We start from the raw sequence: 13738 nt of genomic DNA, 5'->3' as shown, positions 1-13738 counted from the left end.
CTGATAGGCTGAGATGAAGCTTTCATTAACTGAGCAAAAAGTTGAATCATTGGTAGATATGTTACGTTCCTGGCCACTCTAAAGGGCACACTCCTCTTATAGTTCTGCTGTAAATCAAGGTGACATATGCTGATGATTCTAAATGGCACGCAACGTCATGAGATGGTATTACCAGGAATTAAAAGATTGTCAAAAACCCCTACGTGCCAAATCTGGCCACACCACTATTCATGGTGCATTGTCTACGTCATACCCACACCCAGGGCCTCAGCCATGGATCTTCAGGCTCGGGACAAAATATATGATATGTTAAACCCCATATCCTGGGCCCCCTTCTGGCCTAGTCCCAGGACGAAGTGCCCTAGTTGCCCCACCCAGTTTGTGGCTCCATCCGTACCTTTCGATTTCAGTTCACCCTCAGCTTCTCTCCCATTCAGGAAATAATATCTTTAGAAGGTGAACGTAAGTCTGATTTGCCCAGAGAGAGAATCAGGAAATGACCAGAAATAGAGCATGCCGCTGTCCTAGGATGCCCTCTCTCCTGAGACCGGAACAAAATAATGGCAAGGGTGTTTTTTTTTTGAGTGCTGGGTTGTATGCTTTGTGGCACACATATAACATTCCATCATTGCTGGTATAGTACTACTCACAATACAGAGAAGCAGGAAAATAAAATTAATACTGGCGAAAAGTATCTTAAAAACCCTCATAATATAAGGGTGACAGCATTTATTATATCTGTACACAGCGCAATACCTAAAAAATAATCACACATTCCCCTAAGTGTAGAAAGCAATTCAATCATTTAGTGCATGAACAATCAACATCAGACGTCCACTGACTCTGTGCCTGTACTTGTCTGTCTTTAAAAAAAAGAAAAAAAAAGTACTTTCTTGGCTCTCGTTTCTGAGAGGCAATCGTTTCATGATCAAAACGGCTCTGTGTGCTGAGGATTTTTTTTTTCCATTATTTTGTTTCCAGCGTTTATGAAGCCAGTCAATCCGGTTCTATCAGATTTCTGCAGAACTGGAAAAGCCAGAGGGAACTGGCTGGGTTTCTGTGTGTGTGTGCTTAGGAGGAGGACTGCTCAGACCTGTTTCCCCAGAAGCCATGAGTCTGGAGGCGGGCGGGGCATGGGGAGCTGGAGTCTATCCTTCACTTTTCTTCTTAGCCTGCTTCTTACCTTATATCTCTCTATCTCTCTCATTCTCTTTCTCTTGGCATCTGGACCTCTGCCTTGAAGCTGAGGGAAGAGTGGACAGACTGAGGTGAGTCTGTAAGTGTGGTCCATTCATTATCCTCATCCTGCAGTGGTTAAATAGAGCTATGTAGTGGAGGTAGGCTTTAATTACCTGCTGAGAGGGAAGATGTGAGTTCCTTTTGGCTCAGACTGTTCAGTTGTTGCTTCATTGGCTGAAATGATGCATTGAAAAAGCCACAGTGTTGTTTTCTGAGCTATATATATATATATATATATAGACGGAGTGTAGCACAGTGGGTAAGAAACTGGACTTGTAACCGAAAGGTCGTAGGTTCGATTCCTGGGTAGGACACTGCCGTTGTACCCTTGAGCAAGGTACTTAACCGAAATTGCTTCAGTATATATCCAGCTGTATAAATGGATACAATGTAAAATGCTGTGTAAAAAGTTGTGTAAGTTGCTCTGGATGAGAGCGTCTGCTAAATGCCTGTAATGTAATATATATATATACATATACATTCCCCTTAATCTAACTTGTTTGTTTGAACTTTGAACTCGTTTTGATTATAGTCGACAATCTATGGCATGACAAAAATGGATGTTTAATGTCAGGTTTCATTTTCTCCAGATTTTTGTAGTTTCTATATTCTTTCTGTTGGTCTGGAGGCAGAACGTACTGCCCGTTGCTTTTAGGGACCTTACCCAGAGCGTAACGGCAGGGAGCACGAGAGGTGACAGATGACAAGCGCGTGGAAAAGGAACATCGGAATTATAACCGCCGCGCACTGAAATCCAGACATGTCGTGACAATGTGACAGCATTGCAGCGGCTCATTTTCCCACGGTCCGCCGTGGATCTCTGGCACATCCCTTTTTATTCCTTGTCACTGACAGCGCCTGGGTCTGTCACCTAGGACTGAGTCTAGGAGGACAGTGCAGGGGCCTATCATCACGTTTTCGTACTGCAAACCGAAAAGTCTGAATTGCAGTTTTTAAGATGCTGCTGCTATGTGTTTGTGTGTGTTTAAATATTGATGTTTATGATTTACACAAATCCAATTTCAGTCTGTGGAAGCTGGGATGGGCCAATGGTTTTCATCAGCAGACCATGAATAAATGAATCATTAAGGATTTCTCTCTGATAATATCTCTTTTGGAGGTTCAGCTATGCTTGCAGTCCTCCCCAGCCACACAAAATGTCAGCATGCTTTACAATCTTATCCACAATCAGATCCTAGGAAACATAAAAATGGCTGAGTCACTGGTTATTTATATATATATGTTATATCACCCAATCATTGGAATCATTATTAGAATGACTGCCATCACCGATTCACATGAATTATTACTCTAGTTTTATTAATGTTAAGAGCTTTTCAAACTATAGGTATATGAATTGGATATTCTATGCATAATTCTGTCAAAATGTGTAAGCAGTAAAAATGAAAACAAACAGAGTGAGCTGTACTCTTTCAGTGTTTTCTATAACGGAGCCCAAGACCTGAAGCCACTGTTCCTCCCATGTCCACTGACCCAAGTCCCCTTACTGCTCTAGGATACTGGGGGTGGGGGTGGGGATTGTGACTGTTTTTTTCACCGCCTTCCTCTATGCATGTGTATGTGGGGTGAACATGTCACCTCTCGCTCTGTTTACACATTCAGGATATGGTGAACGTTTCTCAACTTGCAAAGAGAGAGAGAGAGAGAGAGAGAGAGAGAGAGAGCCAGGTGAGAGAGCAAGTGAGTGTGTGTGTGTGTGTGTGTGTGTGTGTGTGAGAGAGAGAGAGAGAGAGAGAGAGAGAGAGAACAGTTCAACAGCTCACATTAAAATGCAAACTGGAGGGTTACACCCTCCTGTGCAGTGCTGTCGAACTAAGGGAAAACTGTAATGAGGAAACGTCACTTATAAACCATAACTCTTGCATTATGACATACCTTGTTGGAAAATTGGCATGTATAAGTATAACATATGGGAAAATACATTAGAAAATTGCCCTGTAAAGGCAACAATTATCTTGCGAACGGGTTATGTCCTTGTTAAAAGGTCAAAGATCTGTAAAATCAATTTGTTATTCATTACCTCACCTGTTTCTTTGGCAATGTAGCATGGTTATTATCGACTTGGTACAGAGCTTGCACCCATTCAAATGTCTGACAGCTAAAATAACCATTTTGGCCAGGCTGATGTGATTTCCCTTAGACTAACCAGCAGATTCTGTAACAATTCCTGTTTTTCAATGTGCTGTGTTCTCCTTTTACTTTTGTTAAACCTAAAAAATGGCTTTGTATAATGTGTGCAATTTAATAAACAAAGTCAGGGTTTATTAAACTCACCTACCAACCACCCTAAGCAGATATTGATAACTTGGACCTTGGGCAACTTCCTAGAAAAACCTGTCCGGCAAGTTTGGCTCATTCTCAATATCAGCAGCACTGAACAATCGCTCATTTACATGCTTGCACACGACGTGGTCAAGAAGACCTCGTTAAGCTCAAACACCACATGAAAACCATGAAGACTTTGTCTTTTTTAACCAGGAAATTCCATTGGATTCCATAAGAAGTTAAGTTGTTCAGACGGAGAGGGTGTAGGTCTCCACTGGCGAGAAGAGGCAGTGCTTAAAAATCGCAATGGCTTTGGAGAGCTTCACTGAACTATTGCACAGGCTGAAGGATCTTCACGAGAGAGAGATTGAAGGTGGGTCACTATTCTCAGAAGTGTCAATAAGCCTTTCACAGCTTAATGGCATTTCCTGTGTTCAACATTGATCTATTAAACTGCAAAGGAGCCTCATGCACTTCAGTATGCACTTACTGTGACATTTAAAAAATTTATAATTTAAGAAATTGGGTTTTTGGTTTGGTCCGGAAGTTAGAATCATTAATAAAGTAAAAATAAGAAAATTTCAATACAGCTAAAAACGGGAATGATTTATTTTAGTCTTACAGTTTTGTTAATATTTATCAAGGATGCCAATAATATTGGAGGTGACGGTGGATGTGCACATAGTTATTCATTTATTTTTCTGCTCTGGTTTTCTAGGATGGCAAGAGAAGGTTTTGGAACTGACCAATCAGAAATGCTGGTGAGTGTTAATCCCACGATCTGTGGATAGAACAGTACTGCTGGCTAATGTGGAGATAATGAATATGTAGGAAAGGATGATGCTGATAATGAATATAGCTCCTCTTCCTCTAAGCAGCGATACAAAAAGAATGGAGGAGCTGTTCAACAAGAACCAGCTGCTACGAGAGCAACAGAGGCTTCTGACAGAAAACATTAAACAGCTGGAAAACAGGTATGCGTGTGTGTGTGTGTGGCTGCATGTAAGGTTTATTGGTGTGCATGGCAGCACAGTATGTCGCTCACACCATACATGTGGTTGCATGTATTTTCTGTGGGGATCCAATACTTGTACGTTTACTGTATATCAGTATCTGAAGAAAAACACATATTCAACATATACAAATGGCCATGTGAAGTTGTTGGTGAATTCTGTCTGCTTATACATGAGGTGAGAAGGTACAGAAGTTAATGTTCTTAAGGGCAGAAAGTCAGTGGTCATTGTGGTGCTGTATAGACAAATCACATATGGCCAACACAATACTCTCATACAGTGTGGGTATGTAATATGCATGCAGAGGGTATTCTCCATTTAGAAATAATGGCTCTCACAGCGGTTTGGTGGAGTTCCAGACCCTTATAAATAGCTTTGTAACCCTATCCAGACTGATATATTTCAAAAAATATTTTCTCATGTCTTCTGAAATTTCCTTGATTGTGGCATAGTGTGCATGTAGAAACTTTGTGGAGACTACTTCACTCTGATGGTAAGGCTCAAAATGAGTGAGGTTCAGATTCAACAGGACTGGCTGCAATCTAGCCTGGCTGTGTTCAATCAGCTGCATCTAATTAGCAATTCAATTTGGTTAATTGGTTGATTGAGTAACTAAAGGGGCAATTATTTTGCATGGGTGATATGGGTGTTTGATAACGTTTTTCATTAAATAAATGAAATAATGATTTAAAATGTGTTTTGTGTTTAGACAGTTTTTCTAATATAAAATTTTGCTTAAAGTTCAGAAAACATTCTGTGACAAATATGCTATGATAGAGGAAATCAGGAAGGAGCAAATACCTGTTCACAGCACTGTATATGCCACCATTGGTACACATATGCATACTGGTCCATGGGGCCTCAACATCACCTCTAATAACCTTTGTCTCCCAGGTTAAGGGCAGGCCTGTGTGATCGGTGCACGGTCACCCAGGACGTAGCCAAGCGGAGACAGCAGGAGTATGAATCCTCACAGATCCAGAGTCTCCAGCACATCACCGTCCTCGGTACCTGCTCCACCTTCCCAATCACTGCCATACTGCCCTTGCAGGGCTTTAGGACTTTCTTTTGATGTTGAGCGTGATATCCTGCTACATTAGATATCAGTCAGCTGCTGTTTGTGGTAGAATTGAAAACCTGTTGGGCAGCAGCACCCGAAGACCAAGCTAGCCTGCTAGTCCCGCAATGTTACATTACATTACATTTATTTAGCAGATGATATCCAAAGCGATGATGCATCTTCCATACAGAGTGACTGTGTGTCAAACAGCAGTTCTGTAACAGGTCTGTTGCTGGGTGTCCCATTCTGATTCTGTATTTGTCTCCAGTGAGTGAGATGAATGCGCTCAAGAAGGAGAACAAGAGGCTGCAAGATGAAGTTAAGAACCTGCGGGGGGCGCTTGAGTGAGTTTGTCCCTTTAACCCATGAGTCTGTATTAGTGTTTCCCACTGTGCACACACATGCATTCATACAACACACATGCATTCATTCACCACATACCGACATAGCAAAGGGTGCATGGTCAAGAAACCACAAAAATGTACATATGCATTATTGTCCCCACACAAAAACAAATAGGACACACATCCACACATGGAACAGGTGGCTCAACACTGGTGATTCAGAAACGTTCAGGACGTGTGTTCCAAGGAATTCATTGTTTATATCTCTGTTCAGTGGTCAGAGCAGTCAGGATTCACTGGCTCCTGCCCCAGAGGTCAGGCAGGCACCAGATCCTTCGCTCTCTGCAACGGCTTTAATTGCAACAGCCATAAAAGCCAGCAAGCAGCCACAAGGGGGCACCACACCTGGCCTGACGATCGTAAAAAGTGACCCAGATCAGAACAGCTGTGTCATTGAAGGTGAGATAAAAGACACTCATGACCCTAGTACTTGCTGTTTCTGTGAGATTGACAATGATGTATCAGTGTTAATTAGTTATTTCTTACACACGTCTGATTAAGGTTAACAGCAACAGTGTTCAATTCAAGAACAATTTTTAAGTAAAATTCATAAGCCACAAACCCTATATGTGCATTCATTCATTGGTTAATGTGTGTCTTGATTACTTTATAGAGAGGTTTCCAGGATATAGGAAGCAACAGAGCTGGAATGGACATGAAAGTCAAGTAGGTCATTGTACTTCATATTCTACATATTAGTTGTGTTATGACCATCCAGTAGGGACACAGGAGTATAATAGGTCTGCAGAATGTGTACACTGTAGATTGCAAGCTAAGTGTGTACACCTCCATACTACCCTTCTGCTCTTATGTTCTCCAGATGGCACACAGGGTCCATATTCCTGCTTCCATCTCCCCAGGACAGAGGGCAGAACAGCACACTGTCCGGGGACCCATAGCTGGAGAGAAGAGGTGAGAAAAAAAGCAAAAAGAAAGAGAGAATGAGGGAAGAAAAGAACAGAATTAGGGAAAATGAGGGAGAGACAAAAGTTTTTGGCCCTGCGATAGATTGGCGGTCTGTTCAGGGTGCAATCCTGCCTCTCGCTCATTGCATGCTGGGATAGGCTCCAGCCCCCCCTTCCCCCTGCGACCCTTACCAGGACAAGCGGGTATAGATAATTGATGGATGGATAAAAGTATCTGAACGTGTGGAATTTAAAATATGGAGGATAAGAGGGATGGGGAGGAAAGAGGAAGGGGAGACACTAACAGAAAAAGAGACAGTGAGAAAAACGGATTTGGAACAGAAGGTGGAAGAAAGGAATGATGATTCAAGACAGGGTACATGAAAAAGGTACATTTATCCAAGGGCCCATGCACATCTGTTCACAGCTAAGCATTTTCTGTTTTGTCCTTCATCTTCTCATCTAAGGGTGCACAGTGTGGAAGCTATGGAGCCACGACTTTCCCCCAGCTCACCTTCGCTTCCCCCCCCTTCCCCCCTGGTCTTCTTAAAGAACCTCCCTTATTCCTCCTCCTCACCATCTACCATGGCGGAAGAGAAGCCTGTCCGTAACGTGCTCCACGCTCCGGTTCCATACCGGCCCCGCCCCATTAAGACACCCCGCCTCTCGCTGCCCTGGTCCCTGACGGAGCAGCCAGACTGGGCGTCCCTTGGGCCCTTGTGCGGCATTGGGGTTGGGCCCCATCAGACACCTTCTCTAACAGAAAACAGCAAGGGCCTGCTGCTGGTGAAGGACCTGAACCAGAATGGAAAGAGGGGCATGGAGCCGCACAGGGCTGATAGAGATGCCCCCCAGCTCTACAGCACCGCCCTATCTTTGAGGAGGGCCATTTCAGCAGAGCAGGCAGCGAGAAAGGACAAAACAGAGGAGAGAGCAGCAGGGCCAGTCTGGTGGAATTCCAACATGAGGCAACCGGAAAGGATATTTGGAGAGAACCTGCGAGACGGTGAGACAGATGCACCTCTTGACCTCTCTGACCCTGGGAAGGGCAAGCTTGGCGAGCACCAGCAGTTTTATGAGACCAGTCCAGCCTTGCTGGACAAGGGTGTTAAAGAGGAAGAGCAGTTATCTGGCAGGATGGACACTCCCACCCAGACATCAACAGGCTCCTCCTCTTCCTCTTCGTCACCACTGGTGCACAGCTCACCCTCCTCTGCTTGCTCCACCAGCAGCCTACAGCAGGAGCAAGGACAGCACAAACAGCAGCAAGACACACTGGTACAACACACAAACATATGTGCCACACATATACATTTAAACAGTCGTGTGTGATTGCTAGACTAAGTGCTCAACAGCATTGAACTATTTTAAATAGAGGAGAAAATATTGTACTCTGATTCTGTCTGAGCCTTAGTATATTTTAATATATTTTTTATCCTTTTCCAAATATGAGCCTGATAGTGATGCATGAATGAGATATTTGTCATGATTTAAATCAGACCATTTGATTCCAGGACCAAGATGAATCAATGGAAGCCAAACAAGATTTGAACTCAGAACTATGCGCAAATGCAGGGGAAAAGAAAGTACCTGCTCTGACCATCTCTCTTCATCCAGGTACAGATAATTTTGTGTATACGTTTGTGTCTGAGTGTGTATATGAGTGGGTGTTTGTGTGAGAATATGCATATTTGCTATTGCATATTTTTGCCCAATGCTTTAGTGTGTGTTTGCTGTATAAATATAGTTCCATTGGTCTCCTCACAGTGGGTGTCCTGGAGGTACCGAAGCCAGGATCAGAGAAGAAGGATTCATGTGATGGTGAGGTCAGTCCTGCTCAAAGGCGATTCAGACATTTTTATTTTTCTGTGTCACACAGTCAGTCCAGACAAATCCAGGGAGGACCAGATATTGGCCCATTGGCTTTTAATGATGAGACCAACAGTTTACATAGTCTAAAACAACAGTGTATAGTCTGCTAAAATACATATAGTAGTATCTGTATAGTGTGTATGATAATGCATAGTACATATCCTGAGTTTAGGATGTTGGTATAGATTAGCTGAGTTTGTGCTGTTTTTGTTGTTCACATGCACTTTTTACTATTAGGCTTGTACTAAGTTCAGAATCTTTATATAGATGAACCTGGAGCTCCCTCCAGAGAACAAACTGGAGGAGCAATCAGAGGACGTTCTCTCCTCTTTTGAGATGAGCCAGAATGGGAAGAGGAAGACAAGAGGGCAGTTTACAGGGAGAGAAGGTAAGGATATCAGTCATTCATTCACTCACCTAAGCTTCCAACATTTCACATTTTTTATAGCACATGTGCATGTACGGTCACGCAAGTCTGAAGCTGGCGGTTTCCCGTTATTAAATGAACATGTTTGTACTAGCAGTAAGAGGGGAGTGTTCATGAAAATCTTCTTGCAAAGTGAATGTTTCACTGGATGTCACATGACAAAAGAACTTATGCCCACCGAAACACCTCTCAGTGGTTATGCAGTGGTGTCTTTACAATTGTGACAATGCAACTGAAAGATCCACTGTCATATGCACAGTTTTGAGTCGCTGTATGGGTCTTTGCTCTTATTAATGCCAACAGAACACATTTCAACACAACACAGACATTTCCCACAATACAACACAGACATTTCTCAAACACAGGAAGTTCATTCATCAAGCTGGGATACCATAGTCACATAAAAAGGAAGCCAGAAACATTTTGGAACGAATATATCACATTCCAACATAATTTTGTGCCCTCTTACTTTCCTCTCTCACCATAGATATATTTTTGGCTCCATGGATAAAAGTTGTATTATTTTACACATTGTCAAGTCGTTGCATCCTGTTATTTTGTTATTTTACTAAATAATAACAGCCCTGCGGCCCCGATCTCCCAAGGAAAGGAGGGTGAAGTTGAGCCCTGGATGGCAGGTGAAAACACAGAGTGTCATGGAGCAGAGCTGATGACCCCCAAACAGCACGGCCAGGTAAGAGAGGTCCGGAACAAACTGACATGCAAAATTGCATGGTCGACTTTAAGCTATTTAAAAGCAGCTTAAGAAGCTCAGTAATGATTTCTACTTGGTACGTGATTGAGAAACAAAGTAAACAGTGGTGCGGCTGATCTCGCTGGCTGCCTGTCAGGACGTCATGTGTTACCAGTGGAGATACAATGAATATTTCAGTCAGATGACAGGGCAGGGAATGGATATCCTTAAACAACCCAATTGTTTGAGAAGGCTTATTTCAACATTGAGAATGCGGACTCATTTCGTGATTTTTTGCCAGAATAACTGCTATTTGTAGGAGTTTTCTATTTATCATATGACCTTAGACATACATTATCTACATTTAGTGTTATACTATAATCCTGCACAACACGCGAGAGGTAAAAGATGACACTCAGTCCAGCAAATACCTCCACCAACACTATGCAATTTTCCAGATATGCCAGTTCCACATGTCAGATACCCACCAAAAGATAATTGTTTCTTCCATGCCCTTCATAGATGCATGCATTTTCATGACAGTACCTCAAATTGGGCATGAGATATTCCCATTTAAATTCTTGCTAAACTTAAGCATTTTAGTCTGTTATTGCAACACCATGAGAACAGTCAGCACTATATTTGTCCGTTGGGCAGACATTAGTTCTCCAGCACCCCCCTGCTGATAGGCACACAAAGTTGGTGTTACTTGAATCCGTTAATTCTACTTTTAAATCTGGGCTACAAAAAAATGTGACATTTTTAAAGAAATATTGCTGGAGGGAAACAAAGTAACAGTATGTTTTTCATTGAATTTCCACATGTGATTGAATATGCAATTAATCATGGATTAATCGCAATTTGAAAAAAAAAAGATTGTTTGATGTTTAATTTTTACTTTCTATCAGTGGAGAGTTACTGGTGTGTCCTTCATGGAATGTATCTACAGTTATTTAAAAGGCAAAATCTTGTCATTAGCACTGGAAACATTGTAGCTTGAGATCAATTTCAGATTTGTTGCAAAAAACAAAAGAATGCATATTATTTGAAAACAGATCCAGGTGCACAGATTACTTGCTTACCCATGATCGCTTTCCATCACCGGCAGTGGTTTAAAATGCTCAGGCTCATCCATGTTTAATGATTTTATTTAATGTTTAGTAAGCATAGCTTACACACTCATTCATGTCATTGTTTTACTTTTTTGTCTCCTCCTAGATGCACGTACAATGAGAGAGCGTTGTTTATAGACAACGTCTAACTGTACTCCTCCAAACGGCTGTGCTGAGCATCTGCTTCCACTGGAAGACTTTACCCGGCATCCATCATTTTACTAATGTGGAAAGAGGGGTGCCCACTAAAAAGTGAATAATAGTCACCACTGAAATTTCTGTTAATAGAAACTTTACCAGCAGAGCTCAGCACTGTGCTGCTGTGGGGAAGGCTAAGGAGGACTCTGGCACCAGCATGTATCCCCTATAAAGAAGAACTTGTACAGCTAAGAGGAAAACATGAAAAACAAAATCCTTCTTGTGGCTTTAAGCACTTCAGTGTTGCAGCCCCAAACAAGCATTGGGTTGCATTTTTTGCATCTAGTGTTACCACCTTCCATCCTCCTGTTCATGAGGTCATTCTCTCCTTATAACCCAAGAATGACCCCAAATCACACACAAACTCATATCACACTCATTCCACACACAAGCACACATGCACGCACACACACACACACACACACACACACACACACACACACGTACCTAACCAAATTAACTGTTGTTGAATTATAAAACTTAAAACTCTGAGACTACATAGAGTCTGATGAGTGCTTTCAATGTGTGTTAATCAAAATGACAAAAATTGAGAAACTGAAAGAAAACCAACTTTCTTCTTCTCCTTTTGGTTCTTAGTAGTACACATTTTGTAATACTGAATTTTCCAATCACAGCTTCTGTGAACTGCATAGGGAAGCTGAGGGGAGCAGGTATTTCCCTTTAAAGCTGTAAATCTATGATAAATTTACGCATACACTACTTCCACATATTTCAAGCATATATATTACAGTTACTGCAATTATTAAGAGCATAATACATGATGCCATTCATAAAGAGGAGCACTTGAGCATGACCTTGAAAATACTTAAACATTCTCAGAAAAATTATAATCAGGTGCAGATGGAGATTCCTCTCCCCTCCAACTACACCCCATTCTGCAATCTCATCGAGGGCGTCACATTGGCTGTACTGAGCCTGACAGTGACATCATATCCTTTCCCAGCTGTGTGGAAACCCTTTTCTGTAATAATGCGGAATGAAGAAAGTGGACACATTGGCAATACAACAGGAAAAGAACACAGTGCTTTCAACATCGGGCCAAAATGAAGAAATAACAAAAGATGGGAAGGAGAGAAACTGTTCCCCCTCATACACACAAAAAGACATCTTCAATCTTTAAATTCTGAAATGGTCTATGCCTAGTTTATTTCATGCCTAGGGGAACGCTGTTTGGTCATGAAGTGTGTGGAATTTAAATGAGAATTCTTCCGCAAACTGTGGTTTGGTTTACAAATGTTTGTGGCTTTTCCTGGGTTTGGTTTACAAATGTTTGTGGATTTCAAGGTTGTTTGTGTTTCAGTTATAACTTGTATTGTCATGGCAATTGACAAGATGCTTAAACGTTTACAGATTGACCACTCCTCTCACATTTATCATAAAGAAAACTATTTCTATTAACTTTGTAATATCTGACCACATATACATTTAAAGCTGTAGGGATAACCAAGTGGAACTGATTCTAGAGGCTACTATATAGGGGCATTGCATGTTCCCACATGACCCTTGCATTATACTAGAAGGTTAATTACCCCGATTATATGGACATTTAATAATGGTTCCAAAATGTGGAAGGAAACCCTAATTGACAATGTGGATTTGCATTTTTTTCCCTAGATGGAAGTTTTTCTGTGAACATTTATTTTGCAACAGGGGTTAAACAGATACTCATTTTCATATGTTATATGGATATGTTTATCTAATAATCCAAAAACAAAAGCAGATTGATATGGAAGTCATTTCCTTTAACATAGAGATGGAATTTCACACATTAAGCAGATGCCATTAGGTTTGTACAGCATTTAGCTAAATGTGATCTTGTAAAGAATTAGATGAAAAATCACTACTTGTGTTAACCTGTGAGAGAATTTGAGGGAAACAATTGGTTTTAAAATGTAAACATTGTCTAAGAGTCTTTGTGATTTATCGGTGAAATGTACCTGTATATGGCACAATGTTCTAGACGCTGGTGACAATAAATTTGAAGTTTTCTAGACTTACTAGAAACTTTCCATAGGCCCACGGGAGGGAGAACTTTAAAGCTTTGAAAATGTTACTGAGCACTCATATTCAATATCTATCTTTAAATACACAGATTTTAGATATATATTGATACTGTTATACCAAGAGAACTTTAAATGGCAACCCCAGACAGCGTGTGTCTTTGGGATAAACTGCTTTATCTGATGAATGCATGAGTGTTATCAAGTCACTGTCAAATCACATAAATTTGTCTTAATGTGTAGATTTTTAGTACATACAATCTATCTTGCATAAAATAAAATAATTCCTCTAAACACATCAGATAAGGTAATGTAAAATTGTAATTGTACATTTAAAAATCTACTGACAGGTGTTGGGATAGAATACTTAATGTGATACATGCAATAGTTGTTTTTCCCCTAACATTGTGTCAATGTTTCAATCAATGTCTTAACCAATAAATACATTCATTTACATTTACATGGAGAGAAGTAGCCTACCTGATTAAAGGGAATGTATAGGATGCG

At 41.2% G+C, this 13738-nt stretch overlaps 1 protein-coding gene across 7 annotated transcripts; it reads left to right on the top strand.

Moving 5' to 3' along the window:
- The first annotated feature begins 931 nt into the window (after positions 1-931).
- rbbp8l (retinoblastoma binding protein 8-like) lies at positions 932-13691 on the top strand. Of its 7 annotated transcripts, XM_064298110.1 has the most exons (16): positions 934-1268; positions 2863-2928; positions 3739-3898; positions 4244-4286; positions 4401-4499; positions 5433-5545; positions 5867-5942; positions 6217-6401; positions 6616-6668; positions 6823-6914; positions 7375-8185; positions 8422-8524; positions 8675-8733; positions 9047-9167; positions 9812-9900; positions 11119-13691. In XM_064298110.1, the coding sequence occupies exons 3-16, from the start codon at positions 3832-3834 to the stop codon at positions 11131-11133; spliced, it is 1926 nt and encodes a 641-aa protein (XP_064154180.1). In that variant the 5' UTR covers positions 934-1268; positions 2863-2928; positions 3739-3831; the 3' UTR covers positions 11134-13691. The 7 variants fall into 7 exon arrangements, 5 of the variants coding, with proteins under 5 accessions (XP_064154180.1, XP_064154178.1, XP_064154179.1 ...); XM_064298108.1 differs by lacking the exon at positions 2863-2928; XM_064298109.1 differs by lacking the exon at positions 2863-2928 and having other exon boundaries at positions 934-1276.
- The last annotated feature ends 47 nt before the right edge of the window (positions 13692-13738 follow it).

This window comes from Anguilla rostrata, chromosome 11, assembly GCF_018555375.3.
Source record: "Anguilla rostrata isolate EN2019 chromosome 11, ASM1855537v3, whole genome shotgun sequence".
In the NCBI taxonomy this organism is placed as follows: Eukaryota; Metazoa; Chordata; class Actinopteri; order Anguilliformes; family Anguillidae; genus Anguilla; species Anguilla rostrata.
The sequence above is the reverse complement of the archived record's forward strand: the minus strand, read 5'-3'. Positions and strand labels throughout refer to the sequence as shown.